At 37.9% G+C, this 24,202-nt stretch overlaps 1 protein-coding gene across 1 annotated transcript; it reads right to left on the reverse strand.

Annotated features, from left to right (window-relative positions):
- Positions 1–5,624: 5,624 nt before the first annotated feature.
- Positions 5,625–24,195, reverse strand: CLN3 (CLN3 lysosomal/endosomal transmembrane protein, battenin). Its single transcript, XM_058181559.1, has 16 exons — positions 24,056–24,195; positions 23,831–23,915; positions 23,659–23,743; positions 22,294–22,396; positions 19,897–19,971; positions 19,161–19,240; positions 16,832–16,917; positions 15,714–15,786; positions 14,139–14,282; positions 11,744–11,874; positions 10,802–10,851; positions 9,109–9,177; positions 8,960–9,015; positions 8,194–8,287; positions 7,199–7,339; positions 5,625–6,323 (listed from the first exon to the last, which is right to left on the reverse strand). The coding sequence occupies exons 2-16, from the start codon at positions 23,877–23,879 to the stop codon at positions 6,204–6,206; spliced, it is 1,356 nt and encodes a 451-aa protein (XP_058037542.1). The 5' UTR covers positions 23,880–23,915; positions 24,056–24,195; the 3' UTR covers positions 5,625–6,203.
- Between the last annotated feature and the right edge of the window lie 7 nt (positions 24,196–24,202).

Consider the following 24,202-nt stretch of genomic DNA (forward strand, 5'->3'; position numbering starts at 1 on the left):
TGCAGATGGCTGGCACCAGAAGGCCTGGTGTTTACCTGGCAACAACAAAAATACAGGATTGATTCAATAGACAAAGCTAGAGAATTTTATGCAGAATATCTTAAAGAGAAAGAAATGGATACAAGTGGAGAAGTCACACTGATTGAATTGCAGGAGTCAGAATTGTTAACAATGATTGAAAAAGAACAAGGCGCTGTGGGTGGCAAGGTGGAACTTAAACCACAATATGAACCAAGATTGACTAGAGCTATAAACCGTAACTACAAAGTATGAATATGGAAGAGAGAAAATGGATAACGAAAAACATAAATGGACTTAACTCAGCTACCAATAGAAGAAAGACGTTTCACAAACTAGAGAAACTAAAATTGGGCATAATTTGTTTACAAGAGGTACATATTAGAAAGCAGCATGAACAATTATTGATACAGCCAAAATTGGGGAAAATATTCACCTCATTGCCACAATGTAAGAAGAGAGGAATAGCTTTATATATAAGAGATACAATTGAGGCGAAGCTAATATACACAGATGAAAATGGTAGAATCTTGATGATGGAAATAATAGATAATAACACAAAAATACTTATAATAGTAGTCTATGCTCCAAATGACAATCAAGAAGACTTTTACAGGAAATTACATATGAAAATCATCGAACTGGATTACAAAAGTATGGCAGACTTTAATGGTATAGTTGATGGGAAATTAGATTACAGAACACAAAAAGCAACGAAACGAAGTAGAAAGATCCTTCCAAAATCCTTTTTTAAAATGTTAGAGGAAACAAATTTAAAAGATGTATGGAGAGAAAGAAATCCAGAAAGTAGACAATACAGTTTTTATTCAAATAGACATTTATCGTGGTCTAGAATAGATATGATATGGACAACAATGGAATTGACTCTTAATATAGAAGAAATTGATATAGAAACCAATACCTGGGCAGATCATAACCCCATGACAATGAAATGGAAAGGACAAAAAAGAAGAAGCAGATGGGCTTTAAATACTGCAGTACTAAAAGACAAGGAATTTGTACAGAAAATGGAGAAGGAATTGGCCTTCTTCTTTAAGGAAGATAAAAAAGAAGATACATCAGTACAAAATCGTTGGGATACAATGAAGGCCTATGCAAGAGGCTTGATCATAGACTATACAAGGAAAAGGAATGCTAAGAAAAGACAAGCCTACAAAATATTAGATATCAGCCATAAGAAACTTGAGGGAGATCTACAAAAATTTCCAGATAAAAAAGATGTTAAAATGAAAATGGAATTGATTAAACACAAAATTGTTTAATTGAAAAATAAGATTTAGCACAAAAAATTAGAGGTGCGAAACAGAATTATTTTGAAAATGCTAATAAACCAGGCAGACGGTTAGCATGTAAATTGAAAAAAGGAAAAGAATCCCGGAAAATACCATGGCTAATGGACGACCAAGGTCAGGCTAGAGACGGGAATGAAGAGAAGAAACTGTGCAAGACTATTATAGGAAACTATATGAGCAAGAGAGTACAGAGGAGGGAAATATCAAACAGTACTTATAAAAAGCGAACTTACCTCAGATCTCCAAAGATACTGAAATGAGGTTGGAAGGAAACATAACAATGATGGAATTAACTGAAGCACTCAAAAAACAAAAAAATGGGAAGGCACCGGGCCCAGATGGGTGCCAGCAGAATATTACAAGACATTTCAGGAATCGTTGAGTCTCCCACTATTGGAAGTCATGAATGAAGTGATGTTAAAGAAGAAACTACTTGAGACATGGCTAGAGGCCTATATTACACTTATCCCGAAAGAGGACACTGATTTGCAGCAAATTAAGAACTATAGACCTATATCTTTGTTAAACTCAGATTATAAAATCTTTGCTTTAATACTGGCAGAAAGACTCAAAATATATTTAAATAATTTTATGCACTCTGATCAAAATGGATTTCTGTGTAAAAGACATATTAAAGATAATATGAGGATAATTCTGGATACCCTGGAATACTATGAGGCCCATCCTGAAAAACACATGGCTTTGATCTTCCTTGATGCACAGAAAGCTTTTGACAATGTGAATTGGCGTTTTATGATATTACAACTGGAACAGATGGGCTTTGGCAGAAAATTTATTAAGGCTATAGAAGCTATATATTATAAACAAACAGCCAAAGTAATGATAAACCGAGAATTGACTGAATCGATTCAAATAAAAAAAGGAACAAGACAAGGCTGCCCACTGTCACCTCTACTGTTTGCATTAACATTGGAAGTACTAAATAGAAATATTAGAGAAGAAGAAGAAATAAAAGGCATGAAAATTCAAAAGGAAGAATATAAATTACAAGCATTCACAGATGACCTGGTCTTTATTATTGAAGATCCATTGGAATCTATAACTATATTGATAGATAAGATAGGACAATATGGAAAAGTGGCAGGATTGAAAATAAATAAAGACAAAACAAAGATACTAACAAAAAATACACTAACAAAACAAAAAGTTGAATTGGAATAACAATCAGAGATGCAGGTCACAAATAAGGTTAAATATTTGGGAATATATTTGACAGCAAGATGTAGTACACTTAAGAGAATAATTACAGTAAACTCAAACAACAGTTTGTGTCAGATTTGGCAAAATGGGAGAACCTACAATTATCCTTGATTGGAAGAATATTTATGATTAAAATGAATATATTGCCTAGAATTTTATATCTGTTCCAGACAATTCCAATTAGATTGGGGAAAGGGTATTTTGAAGAACTGAATAAAATAATGTTGAAATATATTTGGCAAGGTAAAAAAGCGAGAATAAAATTAAAATTACTGCAAGATGCGAGAATAAGAGGAGGCTTTGGTTTGCCCAATTGGGAACTATACTACCAAGCAGTAAGTTTGATGTGGATTAAGGAATGGATAACCTTAAAAAATAATAGAATATTGACTTTGGAAGGACATGATTCGTTATTAGGATGGCATGCTTTTTATGGTATGAGGAAGCTAAAACACAGGGGTATTTTAGAAGACATTTTATAAGAGAGGCCCTGTTATTAAACTGGGAAAGGATTAAGAAAAATCATTATTTAAAAATTCCAGTCTGGGTATCAGCTATTGAGGCATTCTCATATTCAATAAGATTTAGAAAGGAATGAATTGTTAGATACAGTGAATTGTTGAATGAAAAGGGTGAGCTAAAAACCATATAAGAACTAGAAACACAAGGTATAAAAATGAATTGGTTTTCATATTTGCAAATATACTCCAGATATGACAAAGACTCCATAACAGAAGGTTTTTACAACAATTTGATTAATTTAGATAAAATGTTAACAGGTACAGATGATAATCTAATTAGGAAACTATATGGATATTTATTAGAGGTTAAATTAGAAGAAGAACAAGTTAAAGAGACTATGATTGCTTGGGGGAAAAATTTTGGTCATGGGATTGACTTAGAAGCATGGCAAAAATTGTGGATGCAAAACTATATGATGACAATGTCAACTGCATATAAAGAGAATTTGTATAAGATGTTTTATAGATGGCACCTACCCCCGACAAGAATAACCAGAATGTTCAAGAATAAATCCGAAAAATGTTGGAAATGTCATCAGACATCTGGTTCATGTTATCATATGTGATGGACTTGTGTGGAAGTTAAAAGATACTGGACTAAAATCCACACATGGTTGGAAAAAATGATAAAAAGACATATATACTTTAAACCAGAAGTCTTTTTATTAGGGATAATACCAGAAACTTACAACAGAGAATTGAGATATTTGATTATGAATATAATAACAGCAGCTATTTAAGATTTGCTAAAAATTGGAAAAGTGAGAAAATACCATTGCAAGATGAAATTATTAAGAAAATAATGGAATGTGTAGAAATGAGTAAATTAACATTTGAAATTAGAGAACAGGAAGATAAACAATTCTATAAGGTATGGGATTTATTTTACCAATGGTTAGCAGGGAAAATATGCTAAAAAAGATTTGAGAGATTTTATAAGGAATGGATTTTTGAATAATACAATTGATTTAAGATGATGGAATAAATGATGTAATAAGATAAAATATTAATTTAGAAAGGAGAGAATGAACTACTATAGTCAATTAAAAGATGAATTGATTAAAATATTTGGATATAAACTAGATTGACAAAATGTAAGAATAGATAAATTAATGATATGTACATGTTGAAGTTGCACAAAAGATTTGTAATCAACCTACCGACACACTATATTGGATTGAAGATGTTTTTATGTTTGTTTGTATTAAAAAAATAAAAAAAATTCAAAAATAATAATAATAAATGGTTGAAGCTGGAACTCACTCTGTGCAATGTCTAATTTCCATCTTTGCACATTCAAATTAAAGACATTAAACGTAACAGTATAATTATATAGGCAAAATCAATAGCAAAATGGGGGTTGGGGGCAGGAATTCCAAACTTAGTGAACTATAGCATCAGTTAACAAATGATTCTAAATGTCAGGCACTTCTGCTCATTACAGGTAGCCCTTAATTATGACGACAATTAAATTCAAAATTTCTGTTGCTAAGCAAGATAGTTGTTAAATAAATTTTACCCCATTTTACAAGCTTCCTTGCTGTAGTTAAGTGAATCACTACAGTTGTTAAGTTAATAACATGGTTGTTATGTGAATCTGGCTTCCCCATTGACTTTGCTTGCCAGAAGGCTGCAAATGGCAATCTTATGACTCCAGGACACTGCAACAGTCTTGAGTCAATTTCCAAGCTTCCAAATTTTGATCACATGGCCATGGAGATGCTACAACAGTTGTATGTGTGAAAAATGGTCATAAATCACTTTTTTCAATGCTGTTGTAATTTTGAACAGTTGCTAAATGAATTGTTGTAATTCGAGGACTACCTGTAATGACATCAATCACCGCAATATTATTTCAAAATGTTCTGGGGAAACAGCCATGGGGAAATTTCATCAATCTCCATTGGTATAAGTCTTTTTGCTGTTGTTTTTAAATGATGGATGTTTGTCTATGTTTCCTATACGGTAGGGTCCCCAACCCCTGGGCTGCAGATCATCACCGGTCCATGGGCAGCCAGGAACCGGGCCACTCAAGCAAGCGAAGCCCCGTCCATGCACACACGGCATCCAAGCTGCGCACAAAACCACGCCTCCCGGGCCCAGAAAGAAACACCCCCCACAGAACTGTTCCCTGGCGCTCAAAAGGTTGGGGGGCACTACTGTAAAGTGACAACTACAAATCATAGCTAATTCTGAGAGTGGACAAAAGAACTGGGAAGCTGCTAACAAAGGAACCCTTACATTTTCTGGAAGCTAAATACTCTTTGGAGTGTATAAAGGGTGGTTATCTTAGAGAGAAACTTCAATGTCAGTTCTACCACAGTCTCTTGCAGAAAGGTGGACTGTATCTTTGAGAATTCAGTCATTCATGTTAGAAAAAATTAGCCCAATTCTATCCTTATTAATCATAAGAATCCAGCAACCAGTTGGAGAACAGTTTTATTTACTATTTAGCTGGCATTTTCTCTCTTGTAACTTCTGCCTATAATTCCAATCTCTATTTCCAATTTTTGTCTCAGTCATTCCAAATAATCACAAAAGTCCACAAATGTAAACTTACCAACTTTTATCGTACTCTGACATAGGATAATCATTTAGCAATACACACAGTTTTCCAAGGCCTGGCTTACTGATTAACTTCAGAAAGAAGCAGATCATACAATATTATCTTTTCCATGAGCATCTGATTTCTAACATATTCACTTATGAATAAAACATAGCATCTCTTTTCTCTCTCTCTTGAATCCAGTTATGTAGAGAGAAATCTTCTGAACTGTTTCCATTTCACTTTGTTCTCCATTAAAAGTATTATACCTTTGAGAACTCTTTAACATGATTCCATCCAACAGCTCTTTAACCCTGCTAAATCCTATACAATGTGAAGAGGAAAAAATACAATCTCAGCTGGTCTTATTAAAACCATCTAAGCTTCCAAATCAGAATGTTCAAAAAATTAAACCAAGCGGATAAATTCCTAGCAGCTTCTGATACTCCTTTTTTCTTGTGCTCGGAGGTCAGCCAATACTAATAACACCCAGGAGTTTCCCCTCCGTACAAATTGGTGCCAACCTACTGAAGAACAAAGGTATAGTATACCAAGACAACTGTTGATCCCTCTGGAAAACAGACTTCAAGGCAGGTGACAGAAATAGTTGTGGACAGGGATGGCAATGGCTCCCGAGAGTGAGATGCCCAAAGTATCAGCTATGCAAGCTACTCCCATGGCAAATTCTCGATGTTCCGGCTTGCTCTGCATTGAAGAAAAGAGGGGAGGATCATATTTCTTTGTCATGACACTAGATGTAGGTTTCTGATCTCTCTACAAAGTGTAATACACAGCTTTCTTCTGGCTCTTTTACATGTGGCACATTACTGTTCTTACATGGTATGATTGACTAGGGTTTAGCATAAGATGTGAACCAAGCCACTCTAGTTTATTTTTAACAAGCCGTGGTTTAGTCTATATGAAGCCAACCATAGATGCTAGTATTTTGTACAAGTGATTGCTGGAAGAATGAGATTCATTGAAAGTACTGAAACCGAAGTTGGATAACCAAATATCAAAGTCTTCAAAGAAATTAACTGTTCCTTCCAACTTGAGGATTGTCCCCTAGCTGAAATGCCTAGTTCTCCCCCATTTCCAAAATAAGTTACTTGTTTTATCCTATATGGGTCAAAGAGGACCATTGAGTTGTTTGCAGAGAAACCCTGCAAATTCTTATAATGATCCCATCTTTTATTCTAGGTGGGAGTAACCTTCTGGTCAAGAACAACAACTTATCATTCTTTGGCCAGCTGATGAAAAAGGCCCCTATCAAACAGACTAGATCTGGGAAGTTACTTTGATGGGTGGTTAATTGTAAAAGGCTGTATTTAGAGCCTGTGCTACAATTTTGATGTGTTTCCTACTTAAAATGGGGTGGAGTGATGTGGACACTCTCTGGCCAGTGTTAAGATATTATGGCCAGCAGGATGTCAAGGACTATGAAAAAAGGGCAATGCAATGTCATAGGATGTTTGTTTGTTCTACACATTTGAGCATGAGATGCTCTCCTCTATCCACCCAACCTATGATTGATCTTCCATCCTTCCAATTCCACCTCTTGCTTCTTCCCTCAAACTCACCTCTTCACTGACACAATGGAAAGTGTTCACATAGCCAGCTCCTCCCAGCAATCCCTCATACAGTATCAGCACGAAAACCACATAGATACTGGGTAAAAACATGTAGGTCACGGCAAACAGAAGAAACACCATATTCAGGCACTAGAGGAGAAAAGAAGAAAATTAGCCTAGTAAAACAGTAGCAATTTTCTGTAAACCAAATCATAGACAAGAAATAGATTACAGTGGCAGGTCAGAAATTATTTGAATAGAGCAGGGGTGTCAAACTCAAGGCCCATAGGGTGCTTAGACCTGGCTTGTGGGTCCACCCTGGAAACAGTGAGGGACCAGTCCATGGTGCCTCTGCCAGCGAAAATGGAGCTCGGAAGGGCAGTACCCGGCTCTCCTAAGCTCTGTTTTTCCTGGCAGAGGGTTGCAGGAGGCTGTCACAGCCGGAAATGAAGCTTGGGAGCCCATTTTCATTGACAGAATGCCCGGGCCGTCACAGGAGCCCTCAACAGGAGTGACATCGAATTGGCCACTCCTACCCTGGCCACACACATCCCAGCCTCCCCACCCACCCCCGGGTCAAACACAACCCTGATGCGGCCCTCAATGAAATTGAGTTCGACACCCCTGAAATAGAGGCTCGCTGGTTCTTTTTTGTTTTTAATCATTTTCCCAGATTTTTTTAAAATCAAATATCTTTCGCACATATTTGCAGTTTATGCCACTGATGAATCCCTCTTGGATGATTTTGACAGCTATTTAAGATGTTAATAGAATGTTGAATTGTTTACAGTGGTCAGATTTTGTTATTTTTATTTGTTTGTCTGAAGCAAACCACCTTGAGCCTATGAAAGTAGGCCGAATGTAAATAATTATAATACATAAATACAAAGCAAGTGGGAGGAGTGGAATAAACCTTATAATCAAGAGAGGACCTGTTTTAAGCAGAGGGGAAGAAATCATTACATGGAGAAGAAGGAGAAACATTGATGAGGGAATTTTTTTACCTGCAATATAGCCAGAAGCCATATCTTTCGGATCCGTATACAGCTGGCAGAGGAACGGGAAATAAAAACCCCTGCCTGATAGAGCATCTGATACCTGCAAAAAGGCAGTAAGAATTTAGCTCAAACCACAATATGGTTAAATTGTTACTGCTGTATATGAACATACTAATTGTAAATATTAAAAAATTATCTAGATGTAGCACAAGAGTTTTCACATCTATAGGTAGTCCTTGACTTGTGATCACAAGTGGGACCAGTTTCCGTTGCTAGGCAAAGCGATTGTTAAATGAGTTACACCAGATTTTACAAATGATTTTTGTCACAGCTGTTAAATGAAGAACTGCAGCTGTTAAGTGAATTACTCAGTTGTTAACCAAATCCAGCTTTCTTATTGACTTTGTCCGAAGCTGGCTGGGAAGGTTGTAATGGCAATCACGACTGATCATAAATATATGATGGTTGCCAAGTGCCGAAATTTTGATCCAGTGACCATAGTGATGCTACAATGGTTGTTAGGTGAAACGACTGTTTGTAACTTCCATAAGGTTGTCACTTCAAACAGTAACTAAATAAATGTTTATAAGTCTAGGATTACTGTATCTTTTTTCTAGCCTACCAACCTTCTCACTCAGCTAGTAATTCATTTTTTCTCTACGAAGTAACATCCAGATATGTTCATCAGTGTTGGATGAAGCTAATGGGGGTTACAGTCTAACATTTGGAAAGCACCAAGCAAGAGGTAGCCACTTATCACCTTCCCACTTACCAGCGATATTGTTCGGGATGATTTAAAGTTGTGTTTTGAAAATACAGCAATTCAAACTGGGAAAAAACAAGGCAGAGAGTCAATGTTAAAAAAGAGAAGCCAGAAAATGAACCAGCACACAGCACTAATAAAGGAATTAGTTTACTCACCAGACCCTGGTTGATGAAGTATTCAGCAAAATACACCACCGACAAGGGTATGAGGTATTTCAAAAGACCCTGAAAGAGACAAAGTGAACAAGTTCATTGTGTGAACAGCCAAATTGTTTAAGAAACTATCAGGCCCTTCTTCCTACAGGTAACACCATCATCTACCTAACCATAATTTGGAAATATCCTACTTTGTGAGAATATCTGCATATAAATAACATGCAGAACACAAGAACTGCTCCTGAAAATTCTTATAAATTAAAGCCAAAAAGTACAGGTAGTCCTCAACTTACAACCACAATTGAGCCTATAATTTCCATTGTTAAATTTGTCACTATGACCTTTCTTGCCACTGTTGTTAAGTGAATCACTGCAATTATTAAGCTAGTAACATAGTTGTTACGTGAACCTGGTCTTCTCACTGACGTTTCTTGTCAGAAGGTCACAAAAGGTGACCACCCCAAGGGCACTACAACTGTCATAAACATATATGCTAGTTGCAAACATTTGAATTCTGATCATATGACCAATGGGATGTTGCAACACTATGAAAATTGGGCATACCACTTTTTCAGTGCCATTGTAACTTTGGTCACTAAATGAATGGTTGTAAATCAAGGACTACCTATATCTTAAAATTACCAAATGATATGGATTATTTGAAGTTCCAGGGAGAATATACTCATATGTGATACAGACCATGGAGAAGGTTGGTGTGATGATGTATGAAATTGGTATAGCACCCAATTCTGGGTTAATAGAAACAGATGCAGTTCAGAGTTATAATCTGAGTAAAGAACATTATTTATTTTTGTCATAATCTAGGCCTTATGTGCATGAAGGTTACAATATACATGATGCACATGTAGAATGTTGCAGCCTATGTTATCACAGAAGGCAGCAACAATAAACTATAATAAAGCATCACAGCTTAAGTATTTTTGATGACAGAAATATGGGAAATTGTATAAATTAAAGGTATCATTGAAAAAACATGAGTTTGAAAGGCAAGAACTGTATTGATAGTTGATTTCCATTAGAAATTAATATACAATGATTTATATATTATCCACTTACTGTTCCCAAAATGTGTTTTGATCCAGTCTCTATTTATTATTAAACGTATACCTTTTTTTTTTTTGTTCAGGATTGAAAGGGGAATACATGGGGCTTTCTCTCCCCTTATTTTTCCTCACAGTAAGTTGAGCTGAGAGAAACAAGTGACCCAAATTCACTCAAGAAGTTTCCATGACAGAAAGTAAAATAAAGCTTGAGTCTTTCTACTCCTAGTCCAGCAGCAAGTAACATATCTGGGAAACATTTCTCTTTCAGGTTCACAGGCCTCCCTCTGTTTTTTTTTAATCCTCTTTTTTAAATTTAAGATACTTCTAGGCTTTTACTGCCAACTGCCCTACCTTATTCACTAATATTTACAAAATTTATTTAAGTAAAGTTGTTTCTTCTTGTCTTTTGCTGTCATGTTTTTAATCCATCTCTTTCCAGAGAAAATCTATTAAGAAAAAATTAAATAGCTACACAATATTCTTACAAGATATCCTCCTAAAACCACTACATGTATAAATTGTTCTCTAGGCACACTTAACATTGATCCCTATTTAGTCACCAACAGGAACATATTTATACTTGCACAGCTCAAAAAGTTCTTTCAATCTTCTCTGAGGAGAATTCTTACCTTGACCACCTGTTCTTTTTCCTGCAAGGTGAGCTGAGGTTTTTCTGTCACTGGAGGAGGGAGAGAGCAATTGAAATTATAAAGATGACATTGTGTTTTCCTCTGAGAAGTGTTCCAGAAACACACAAAGCTGTGTGGAAACACACAGCAGCCAAAGACCTGATGTTAACTGAGTTAGCATTGACTTACGATCGATAGCTTAGTGACTGAACTTCTGATAGATCTACTTGGGGCAGGGGAATTATGACCTGGATTTGAAGTTCTAATGTTCAAGGTCTTCAATGATGTGACCATATCTAGGGTGCTTGGCAACTAAGTTGTATTTACAGCTGCTTGAATCATCTTCAAAAACCATAATTTACTTCCAGTTTTCAGCAAAACTGCGCCCATCACAAACCAGTGATTTGCTTAATGACCATGTTTGCTTAACAACCAAACTGATTCACTTAATGACTGCTGCAAAAAAAGACCAGAAGATTGGGTTGGTCATGTGACCAACCCATTTTATGACCATCATAAGTTACAATTCTGATGGGCAGGCTCCATTATGGTCACAATTCGAGGAGTCCTTGTATTTAGTTTTATCTGGAACATTGGGAATTTAAGGAAAGTAATAGTTGCTCTAAACAACAAAGGTTTAGTACCTTCCCACCAATGTTGTGTCTTAAAACCTACAACTCCCCTTCCAAACATTGGGGGCACCGAGCAGGCTCTTCAAAAGAGGCTTCATAATGTAAATACATGCAGTCTGCCCATAATTAACAGAAAAGATGACAAGATTTGTGATCATTCCCATCTTTGGCCTGAGCAAACAGCATCACAGTGAAGGATACAGCAAAAGCATTTTTCAGAGAGAAAATTTTTAAAGAGAAAAACATACATTAATGGAACATGCTTTCCTCTTCTGAAGTCAGAGAAGTCATTCACACAAAAGTCACTTACTTTGAGGGAGTGTCAAACTGTTCCCGAGAAGAGGCTGTTGAATCACAGAAGAGGCACGTGGCGATTTTGGCTTGCAGACTCCCCAGCCACAGCGAGGGGCTTGAGGAGAGGGAGCCACCAGGAAGCAATAGCTATGGAGGTGGAGAAGCAGGGAGATGGTCATGAGCCATAGCAGGTTCCCGCCAGGTTGATGTTACAGTTATTATCTCCAAAATAAAGCATAGCTTGCTTCTGGCTAGCAAAAACACATTACTTTAAGATTTCATCAGATCTTATTGCTTATTGTTATTATTCTCACCAGCTCAAATAATGCGAAGGATCCTTTTTGTGACTAATTTCATATTTAAAAAACAAATGTTTAAAAACAAACTCTACCCAGTGCTTCTCCTCAAGGGCAATGGGAATTCCAGAAACATGAAATATAAATAAGAAAGAAAGAAAGAAAGAAAGAAAGAAAGAAAGAAAGAAAGAAAGAAAGAAAGAAAGAAAGAAAGAAAGAAAGAGGGAGGGAGGGATGGAAGGAGGGAGGAAGGAAAGAAGGAAAGAAGGAAGGAAGGAAGGAAGGAAGGAAGGAAGGAAGGAAAGAAAGAAAGAAAGAAAGAAAGAAAGAAAGGGGGAGGGAGGGAGGGAGGGAGAAAGGAAGGAAGGAAGGAAGGAAGGAAGGAAGGAAGGAAGGAAGGAAGGAAGGAAAGGAAAGCTTCAGTAGCAACAATAGAGAAGTTAAGGGAAGAATTTCTGGTTGATTCTTTGTTCCCTAAGTGCAGGTAAAATGCATTAATGTAATTATTTTACATTAATGTACATGTACCTTTGATGAAGGTATTTTTTTCTTTTTCTTTTATGTACACTGAGAGCACATGCACCAAAACAAATTCCTTGTGTGTCCAATCACACTTGGCCAATAAATTCTATTCTATTCTATTCTATTCTATTCTATTCTATTCTATTCTATTCTATTCTATTCTATTCTATTCTATTCTGCCCCTCTCCCCTTATTTTTCCTTGAAAATAGATGCCAGAGTAGAGGGCTGGCTGGGGAATTCTGAGAGTTGAAGTCCATGTATCTTCAAGTGGCCAAAATTGAGAAGCACTGATCTAAGAACTGCAACTCATACAAAATGTCCAATCCTCAATTATGGTGTGAAATATAAATTAGAAACTATCTAAAGTTCTACAATCTTAGGAACAGTGGGAACACACGTAGTTGAAAGGATGGAGAAGGACTGAAGAATATTCAAATGTAAAAAAAAAGAAAAGAAAATAGCATCTTCATAAATATAATGACTACTACCGGTATAAAGTGATGAAGCTTTTCTGTTTCTTCTTAAAATAACTTTCCTTTATAATAATTCAATTTTATGACAGATCCCAACCAATATATTCAACAATATAAAATTCAAATAGAATTAGATCACATAATCCAGAATAACACTGCAACTTTTGTTTCTATTTAATTACATCTCGCTCTTCCCTAAATTGTAGCATTGGATCTAATAAACATCCAAATAAAACTTTGCAACTTGCTGTGAGATTCTAGAACCTTGTTTGGCAAACAACAGCTAGCAAAAAGATAATTTCATTGACCAAGGATTTTGTAAGCTATAGAATATAACAAAGTGATATAAAAAGAAGCAAGATGAGCCAGTATTTTTATCACACTCTCCCCCATAAGGACACTAAGACTTGCAAGATTTTTGTCAGAGTTTCAAGGCAGTCTAGATCAAGAAATCCAAATTATGAACACTAAAACTAATTTTATTATAAGATTATAGTAACAGAATCTTGCAAGTCAGAATGTGCCTCTTCTACTCCTGCCTTTATGTTGTACAAAACTAGGGAGGATTAATTCTGAGACTATTCTCCAGTTACATTCCTGCTTGGGATTTAGATTTGATTTATCAGACGTTGTCTAGATAGTGACTCTTCCTCCTGTCTCTCAAGATTATTCTCACAGCCCATTACAGCTGCTGCCAAGTGTGACATGGGTGCCCATCCCTGTTTCAAAGGATTTTTTTGACTCTGGGTCCAAAGTACAGCACATTCATACATTTCATATGCAATCAATACCCTGCTTTATGCTCTCCAAGCCACCATCTTTCATTCCTTCCTTCATTCATTGCCTACCTTTATTATTTCCATAAATATTGTTTCCTATCCCTATTTTCCCCACAACAACAACCCTGTGAGGTGAATTGGGCTGAGAGAGAGTGGCTGGCCCAAAATCATGCAGTTGGGTTTTGGCTAAGATGAGACGAACTTAGTGTCTCCTGGCTTCTAGCCTGATGCCTTCACCACTAGACCAAACTAACTCTCAATTTGTCTTCTTTGTGTGTGTCGCCTCTCCTTTTTTGCATATTCATGAGGCTATTTTGCAGGCCCCATTTTTAGACCTCACCTGCCCACCATGATAACAGGAACAATGGTCATGAAGAGGAGAGTATCCTGCGGAGTCAGGCCTGCCTGTGTCAACCCGAGGTAGGAAAGGGCCCCGAACAAGCCAGCTCCACCTGTTCCAGATGACCAGGCAGACACCACAGCACTTGTGGGAAGACAAGCAAAGGAAACAACATGAGTGAGAGAGCTTTTGGTATACAACTTCCACATAATCACCTCCAATCTAACTGCAGTTCTTGTAAGCAAGAGAAATATGGGATTGTTTGGCATTAGACATCATTTTAAAATGATGCATATATGTACAGTACTTTTGAGATGCTCATGCTTTACTAAAGTAGTTTTTAAGTCAAAAATTGCTCAATATTTCTCATGAGCATATGTTGGTATTACCCAGGTGCTAGCCAATAAGAACTCTGTCTAATTCACATTTCTAAGCTCAACCTAACAAGGTTGGATACATACAGCTTATTTTTTCCAGAGAGAAATACACATCTTAAATCTGCTTTTCAACCAGATTACTGCTTAGTACAATTCATCTATCTTCTTTAAATCTTAACAGAGCCAGTATTAAGGCTAATAAAATGTCAGCTATTAACATGTATTTAATAGTCTCAGCAGTTCAGTTTAACATCGAAGCACATGTGAATCCAGTCACATTAATAATTACTGAGTTCTGGTGGCTGCAAAGCTTATTTAAAACTGTTCCTCCCACTTCCTTCCCACCAAATGTTTCTGGGCCCAATTAAACATAAAACTTTTTTCAAAAAGAAAAACTGAGATTGGGCAATGACCTCTGAACACAGCCTGCCCAGCCAGTTAGCAAGAATTACTTTGCTTGGTTCACTATATGTATTCTGGTCTGAATAATTATGTTTTTAAAAGGGGAAATAGTTTTGACTATATACAGTCTGTTCTGATGTTTTTATAAGCTATCCAAAAGGTACATATTTTGATGGCTGCTAGATATCTTTTCCTGCAATTTCTGAGTACCAAACCTGGATACTCATAAAGTTATATATAATCATATAAGCAAAGATCCATGAGATCAATTTTTAATAAAGGGTTTGAATCCCACAGAATAAAATCTAGTATCTGTGGAGTCTTAATACAGTAAAGCAAAATTAGTCAGATGGTACCACCTGATGGTCAGCATAACCAAAAACACCACACAGGATATACTGTGTTTATGTGTGTGAAGAGAGTTGTATCTATTTGCTAGGAGTGTGAAGTGAAGAGCTGCATTTTTGGGACCATTAACACTTTTCTTTTTCAGTTTTGTCAGTGCGAATATATGATTTGACTTTGGAATTCCAAATCCAGTTTCTGGCTTCACACTTGTTTGTTTTTTTTTTAGGAAGTTTCTTAATCATACAACAAGACTGGCTCTCATGACCATCATTTTATAGAGGTGGTACCCACGACAGTTTCTCAGATTTCAGTTGGATCTACGGGCCCAGAAAAGCTGGACATCCCAGCAACAAAGATTAATTTGTTAAGCAAGCAGGAGCCACACCTAACCCTTTTGTAAAGTGTCAGCCACCATCCAAATCCTGCAATTGCCCTTCTCGATGTTTACCTGTTGAAAAATGATGTGAGTGCCAGGAACGTTATTTCACCAAGACCAGATGATATACTGGCAAGCACAACACCTATAGCGGTGAGGAGAAGAAAGGAGACATCACATAGAAAGCAGATCAGGACTGGGCCTAGTTTCTTCTGTCAAAAATCTATCAGTTATATACTGTATGTTCATCTCTGTGCAAGTTTTACAACTTTAGAACTTTGGCAGAAATATTTAAAATATACATGCATTTTACTGAATATTTGTTTTGCCTTCCAGAAGGAATTCTTCTACTTGGAATTCCAGTCAGGTTTCCCTTTCTCTATTATACTCTGTTCTAGGGGTGAAATGCTCCCGGTTCGGAGTGGATTGCCCAATCTGGTAGCGATGGCGGCCGGTAGTTCGGAGAACTGGTAGCAAAAATCCCTGCCCCCCCCCCGCCCAACTGAGTCGCACAATCATCAGAGGGTTTTTTAAAAAACTTTTAAAAGCATTTTTTCTTCGGCCGAAAAAATGCTTTTAAAAGTAAAAAAGCCTCTGATAATTGCGTGGCTCAGCTGGGATCGTCAGAGCCTTTTAAAAGCATTTTTTAACAACCTCTGAAGCCTAAGAGGTTATAGAAAAAATGCTTTTAAAAGTTAAAAAAAAAAGTTGGCCACGCCCACCCAGTCACATTACCCACCAAGCCACGCCCACAGAACCGGTAGTAACAAATTTTACATTTCACCACTGCTCTGTTTCATATCCACATCCCTTTTTAAGAAATATTCAGCATTCTTTTGCCACTGATCATGCTTTAGTTTGATATTTTGGCTCCTTTAAAAATGTTATATAAATCTTATGATTTCTCCAACCATTTAATAACTTCTATTCTATTTTTTGCTTTGGATGGATAGCAAGTAATGACATGCTAAACCAGTCATGATAAACTACAATTCTGGCATATCAGGATAAGTAAATTAGGGTTATTGATGGATCAAAGCTAAGTCAGTTGCATTTGGTTATAAATATAGTCAAAAAGACTTCAGTGTTGAAAAAAAAATGGCTGAGCTGAATGGCAAACATACTTGTTTCCTCCAAAATTTGAATAATCATTCGTTTTAAGACTATACACATGTGAAAATGATACTCACCCAGGAGGCTTTGTGTTGTGCTGGTGGAGAAGGCCACTAATAAAAAGCTGCCCCAAGCTGAGGTGACACAAATGGCAACACGCAAGCTGTTGGAGGGAGGAGAGGAGAGTAGGAGAGAAGGAAGAAGGGAGGGAGGGTGGGAGGGAGAGAGTGAGAGAGAAAGAAAGAGAGAGAGAGAGAGAGAGAGAGAGAGAGAGAAAGAAAGAAAGAAAGAAAGAAAGAAAGAAAGAAAGAAAGAAAGAAAGAAAGAAAGAAAGAAAGAAAGAAAGATTAGAACAAACTACCAGGCAGTAAACAAAGGGACTGTTTCTTATGTGAAAGCATTTTCCTTTCTCCTTGGCTAAAATTTCCTAATTCCACTGATTTCTTATCTTGGTATGAACATACAGCTTTCTCCAATAGGAAAAAAGCACCTATAAGTGCATGTAAATGTAAAGACAAATGTAACCCCGGTACAAGCAAATCATACAATAGGTCAACATTTGTTGTGACCTAGGCCCAAATAGTTATTATCAAACACAATCAGTCCTAAACAAACATATTTTATTAGAACAGCTGAGAATTACTTCATTCTCAGCTTAGTCCAAATTAATTCCAAAACAAGTCCTTTGGAAAATCCTTAGGTCTTATCACAAACCTTTGTCTCCTTTGGCACCCTGCCAAAGGCTTTTCTTGGCAAAGCCCCACAAAGTTCAGAAACAAGAGACACCATTGCTTTCCTACAAAGAGTCCCAAAAGCCTTTGCTGCTCTTTTAAGCTTTATGGGAGGGGCCAATCATCTCCTGGTCTTATGCCTGAGTCGTCCTTTTTGTTTTAGCTGCTCTTGCCTTCTGGCAGCTCTTTGCATACATGCAAACAGGCTCCTCCTGTTCCTCTGCCTCTCTGTTGTCCACCTCTGGAGGCTCCGAAGTCCTCACATCGCTCCTAGATGGCCCTGGCGCCATCTCTGCCTCTAACACAGAGCCCCTGTCCGGGCCTTCCCCTGACTCCAGGACTGGCCCATTGTCCTCCCCAGCCTCCTAACTGTCCGACTCCGCTGCCAGCTCCGCAGGCTGCTGGTGGACCACAACATTATTCTCTAGAGCAGTGTTTCTCAAACTCAGTAAATTTAAGGTGCGTGGACTTCAGCTCCCAGAATTCCCAAGCTAATTTCTGATTGGAGAATTCCGGAAGTTGAAATCCAGACATCAAAAAGTTGCCAAGTTTGAGAAACACTGCAATAGATATTGACTTCCATGTATGCTGGGATATCTTTTTTCCTACTACCAGTAGATATGGCCAGGTCAGAAAACAGAGCCCAAGACATCGATGCTTTTTAATGCAAAATGTGACAAAATTGAACAGCTTTTCCCATACATCAAGAATATTTTTTTAATGTAAAGAAAGTTTCTGTTACCCTGTTTTCCCCAAACTAAGACATCCCCTGATAATAAGCCCAATCAGGCCTTTGAGCGCATGGCAATAAGGACAAGCGCTTATTTCAGGGTTCAAAAAAATCTAAGACAGGGTCTTATTTTTGGGGAAACATGGTAGGAGTTCAGGTATAATATTAAAACACTAGCTAGGAACCAGGAGATTGTGAGTTCTAGTCCCGCCTTAGGTATGAAAACCAGCTGGGTGACTTTGGGCCAGTCATTCTTTCTTAGCCCAACTCACTTCAGAGGGTTGTTGTTGTGTTGTGTGGAAAAAGAAAGGAAGAAGCCTTTGAGTTATTTATAAAAGTAATCACAGGATAAAAATAATCTAAGAAATAATAATATTTATTTATTTATTTATTTATTTTATTAATCAAACTTATATACCGCACCATCTCCCGTAGGACTCAGGGCGGTTCACAGGCATATTAAAACAATATAATAAATAAACATTAAGACCCAGTTAAAACTAAATATTATCATGGCCTGATCACTAAAACAATAGAAACCAATAAAAACCCCATTAAAATATGCTAAAACATTTTATCTTAGGCTAATCCCGCACGCTGAAATAATAGAGTCTTCAGTTCACGTCTGAAGGTCCGGAGGTCGGGTAGTTGTCGTAATCCTGGAGGAAGCTCATTCCACAGGGCTGGTGCCGCCACAGAGAAGGCCCTCCCCCTGGGGGCCGCCAACCTACATTGTTTGGTCGACAGCACCCTGAGGAGGCCCACTCTGTGGAGCGCACAGGTCTTTGGGAGGCAATCGGCGGCAGAAGGCGGTCTCGAAGGTATCCCGGTCCTAAGTCATGGAGCGCTTTAAAGGTGGTAACCAAGACCTTGAATTGCACCCGAAAGACTACCGGTAGCCATTTGCAATGATATGCTAATTATTTTAAACCAGTGCAAACTTACCCATATGGGAACAGGTGGATGCAAAAAGGAGCACTGAATTTGATGAAGAGAGTTGGCAAAATGTCTGCCAGCAGTACCGCCTATACAGGATGCAAAAAAAATAAATATTGTAGTTGGTATTGATGGGCTGTATGCTAAAATAGAGCCAGGTCATGATACACACTTGAAAGTAAATCAGGAAGACTATAATTGGAATGGAGTCTGTCTAGCAAGAACAAAGAATTCTTATCTACAGGAAATATGCATGTGTAAATCTTGTTACAATTCTGAGTAGTTAGAAAACTGATAAAAGTAACAACAGTTAGACAACTTGCAGGCCTCATCAAAAATTAGGAATACAGATGCCCTGCAGCCAATTATGTGTATTTGATAACTCCTGGAGCATTCATTAGCCAAGGTTTAGGAATAGGGACAGCTAGAGACCAATAGAACAAATTGTATAATTATTACTAAAATGTTTATTAGATGATATTTCTTATTATCTCGCCTTGTCTTGCCTTCTCTTTTTGTGAAAACGTATAAAGCTTTCTTAATCCTTTCTTAATCCTTGGTTCTTGGCATTTTGGCCAGGAGCCCTTTTCCTTGGAGTACCCCAATAAAAAGCAATCAGAAAACCTGCACCTCGTGTCTGGCGTCCATCATTGGCTTCGGCATCAGACCCGAATTGGGAACAACAATATCAAAACCTCAAAAGTACCTCGCTCCTTCCCCTGCCTGATCTGGCTTTTACACTTACCCCAGTTGAAATGATGTTGCAATCATACCGAGAAGTATTGGTGGTGGCATTTTCTGGAGGAGCACTCGGGGGAATCTGAGTGGAAAGCAAAAGATGGGAAGCGAAACTCAGGTGTGAGATCAGCAACCTGTATGGTGCTGCAGGCTGCGGTGACTGCGTGGTGTTTACTGAGCAAAGTTCCATGAAACCAGCAAATCTCTGATCAACACTCTAAAAACTCATTACATCTAACAGTCTCAAAAGGTCAACATGTGTTGTGGCCCGTCGGCTGCAAGCAGAGCTAGCTGCAGAGCAGAGGTGGGATTCACTTACCTTCCCTACTGGTTCGCAAATGTGAGTCCTCGTCTGCACGTGCATGGCCTTCCGTGCATGTGCAGTGCCCGCACACTATGTCCGGGCCTCCTGGAGTCGCCACTGTCGGTTTGCCCAAACCGGACAGAATCGGCTGAATCCCACCTCTGCTGCAGAGTCAGATGAGGAGGAGGTTGAGGGAGAGCCTGGGCCTGGAAGACTCTGATAAGAAAACATCATCAGAGGCAGAGCCAGGTGGAGAGGCAGCTTTTCTTGGCTTCGGGGCCTGAGCTGAGTGAGGGGGAGGAACAGATGGGACCCATCCCAGATGCGTGTATGGACAGAGAGGAAAGGAGAACAGAGGAAAGGAAAACAATAAGCCGGCTCTCAAGGAAAAGCAGACACAGACACTAGCCAGCCCCTCCCTGGCTAGGAAATAAAGAGTAGAGGTTTGGAAGTGGCCGGTTGTCACAGACAACTATTCATTTTTAGAATACAGCAAGCAATTTGGATTTCTAGGCCAGAACCAAGTTGTTGGGACTAATTAAGTTTGGGGTTTTTTTTGTTTATACACATGAATAAAAGACTATTCCTACCCTGTTTGAAAAAGTGGGTTGTGTTTACTCAAGAGTAAGAGGCCTATCATTACTTGCTGAGGCTGGGTCAGAACAACATGTTTAAATATGTGTATATAAATACAGGTAGTCCTTGACTTATAACAGTTCATTTAGTGACCATTCAAAGTTACAATGGCACTGAAAAAAGTGACTTATGACCATTTTTCATATTTACAAACTTTGCAGCATTCCCATGAGCATGTGATCAAAACTCTGATGCTTGGCAACTGGTCCATATTTATGACCACTGCAGTGTCCCAAGGTTATGCGACCACCTTTTATAACTTTCTGACAACTGGGTTACTAAATTAACCATCTGCAGTCATTAACTTAACAACTGTGGTAAGAAAAGTCATAAAATGGGACAAAACTCACTTAACAAATCTCACTTAACAACAGAAATTTTGGGTACAATTGTGGTCGTAAGTCGAGGACTATCTGTATGTACGGTACATGCATACATATACAGAGCAGGGGCCTCCAACCTTGGCAACTTTAAGCCTGGCGGACTTCAACACTCAGAAGCTTTGCTGACTGAGGAATTCTGGGAGTTGAAGTCTGCCAGGCTTAAAGTTGCCAAGATTGAAGGCCCCTGTACTAGAGTATCTAGGTACTGAAGTATGAAAAAAAAATGAGGGGGGGGGGGTTCCTCTGGATAATATCACTGGAAGCTCTGAATTATATCTTCCTGAATGTTGCATGAGCGAATTCTAAGAAGATACAGAATATAAAAAATGCCAATAGCCTCTCATCACCATCTTTCACATAGTGCCTCCACTCCGAGCTTGCTGTGATTATTACAGGTAATCCTCGACTTACCACTACAAGTAGGACCAGAATTTCTGTTGCTAAGCAAAGCAGTTATTAAGCATTTCATACCCAGTAAACCCCTGCAGTTGTTATGGAAATAGACTTTCCCCCAGTTTGTTTGTGGGAAGCCAGCTGGGAAGGTCAGAAACGACAATCATGTGACCCTGGCATGCTGCAACCCTCATAAATATATGCTGCATGCCTAAATTTTGATCATGTGAGTGTGGGAATATTGTGAAGATTGTAAGTGCAAGGACAGCTTTCACTTTTTTTTAGTGCCATTGTAACTTTCAATGGTCGCTAAACAAATGGTTGAAAGTCAAGGACTTATTGACTCAGATAATCAATGTCAAATGACTCTCTGCTAAAACATTCCTGCCAAATTCAACAAAAATATATTTTCTACCTCATAGATAGTTAATTTAATAAAATGAACTGCAGCTTCTCAATCTCTGGCTATTGGCTCAACTGGTTGAAACTAATGGGAGAAAAAGTGCACAGATAAGCAATCCTGCTTCATTTCACATTTGTATACTTCCTTGTTCTTTCATATGATTTTTTTCCCTTGTACTTATTTTCTACATATTTATTTCTTCCAGTAACTGACATTTTCTCTTAACGTGTTCCTTATTCTGCTTTTACACAAATATACACACAGTCTTCTTCCTTGCACACTCACCGGTCCTGTCCCATTATGCACTGGCACTTTCTGATGGCTGAGGATGTCATGAGCTGCACTCAGCATCACTACATAAGCAAAATTGTTGCAGAGACCAAGCAGCCTGTATAAGGAGACAATTTAGGAAACATGGAGGTTACCAAACATATTCATACATCAGTGTTTGGGTTCCTAAAATGTGTTAAACTATAGATACTTAGTTTTGGTTTACTGAATTGTACGATCTCAAATATTGTGGGTACTGCAGTATTTTTTAACTTCAGCAACTTTAAATTGTGTAGATTTCAGTTCCCAGAATTCCCCAGTCAGCATGGTTGGCTGGGGAATTCTGGGAGCTGAAGTCCACTTATCTTAAAGTTGCTGAGGTTGAGAAATGCTGCATTACTTTATAAGCTTGGTTGCAATAGATCCAATCAATAGTGGCTTTTTAAAGTACTAAATGAACTATGCTTTCCCATAGTGTGAACCATATCACTGTTATCAGTTTGTTCATTTTTTGTTTGTTCATTTTTTATTGTATTATAGATTTTTTAAATTGTAATTACTGGCCCCTCTTTCTTTCACAACAGAGCTCAGATGCCTGTAAGCAGGGTTCGAACACTGATTAGACCCAGATCAGTTTAGCTATGTTTGTTGCATCACTGGTTTTTTCAGACTATATAAAACACTATCACCACATTCAAAATTTCCCAAAGCTCTGATGAATGCAACGTAATGCATGTGACTAGTTGTACAATGTGCGCTGCAAACAAATAGGAGGATGACCCAGTCTGATTGGAAGAGGATGCATAAAAATATCAAGTTTGTAGAAAAGATACTCAGAAAATATAAATATATAATATAATATAATATAATATAATATAATATAATATAATATAATATAATATAATATAATATAATATAATATAATATAATATAATATAATATAATATAATATAATATAATATAAATATAAAATATAAGGGGCGTGCATAAGAGCACAAAAGTGCCTACTGTTCCTGTCCTATTGTTCCCTTCATTATATCAAATTAATATAGTTGATGCATATTTTTTTACATACATACATACATACATACATACATACATACATATATATATGTATATCTTCTTCAAGATATGTTGTTTTATCTGTGATAATTGTTTGTGTATACTGTTGTGACAAAAAGAAATAAAAAAAATAAAAAATAAAAAAATAAATGTGGACCCAAGGCAGAAGTGCATAAGCTGATGTGCTACAACATGAAAAAGAAGCTAGTTTTCACACAATAAAGATGAAAGAGGTACTATGGGTAGTAACAACTGAAGGGATGATACTGAACATCCTGAATCTCCTTGAACCAAAGAAGCAGGGGTAAAGAAATTCACCAGAAGCCTGTATAGTTTCTCAGCTGGCTGTAGACATCCAGGGTGGCTTCGGGCTCTTCGGAGGGAGCCACATTTTCATTTTCCTCTGTTATGGGGAGAGAACAAACACATCTGTCAGAACTGAGGAGACATGTTGGGGGGGGGGGAAATCTGAACATAAGAACAGACTCACCCTCAGAATCACCCGAGGCTTCCTGCCATCTAACCCCAGGGTGCCCCATGGCAGGAGGCAGAAATCAGGGCACCAGAGCGATCACCTACAATTAAAAAGAGGAAGGAAGAGGAGGAGCGTGAACACAACAACTAATTTTAGGACTTTCAGGGATGCACTGAGAGGCTCCTTCTGGCTTGGCCACCCAGACCCGTTTATCCCTCTGGCTAAAGCTGCGCCGGCTACCTTTAAGAAAAAGTTTCGGTTAGACTTCTCTGCAAATCTGGAGGGCAGAAGATAGGAAAAACTGAAACCGCAGTCACAGGCACGGCAACCCTCCTGCAGCTCCTACTTCCTGGTTTGCTACCACTTCCTCCTGCCACGCAACGTCCT

This window comes from Ahaetulla prasina, chromosome 4 (assembly GCF_028640845.1).
Source record: "Ahaetulla prasina isolate Xishuangbanna chromosome 4, ASM2864084v1, whole genome shotgun sequence".
Taxonomy (NCBI): Eukaryota; Metazoa; Chordata; class Lepidosauria; order Squamata; family Colubridae; genus Ahaetulla; species Ahaetulla prasina.

Excerpts from the sequence above, each read along its gene's own strand:
- CLN3 (XM_058181559.1), bottom strand. The coding sequence starts at position 23,879 with ATGGGGCACCCTGGGGTTAGATGGCAGGAAGCCTCGGGTGATTCTGAG. Across the intron at positions 22,397-23,658 it reads AGAAACTATACAGGCTTCTG|GCTGCTTGGTCTCTGCAACA; the intron begins GTGAATTTCTTT and ends CTCCTTATACAG. Across the intron at positions 19,241-19,896 it reads GCAACATCATTTCAACTGGG|GCGGTACTGCTGGCAGACAT; the intron begins GTAAGTGTAAAA and ends CATCCTGTATAG.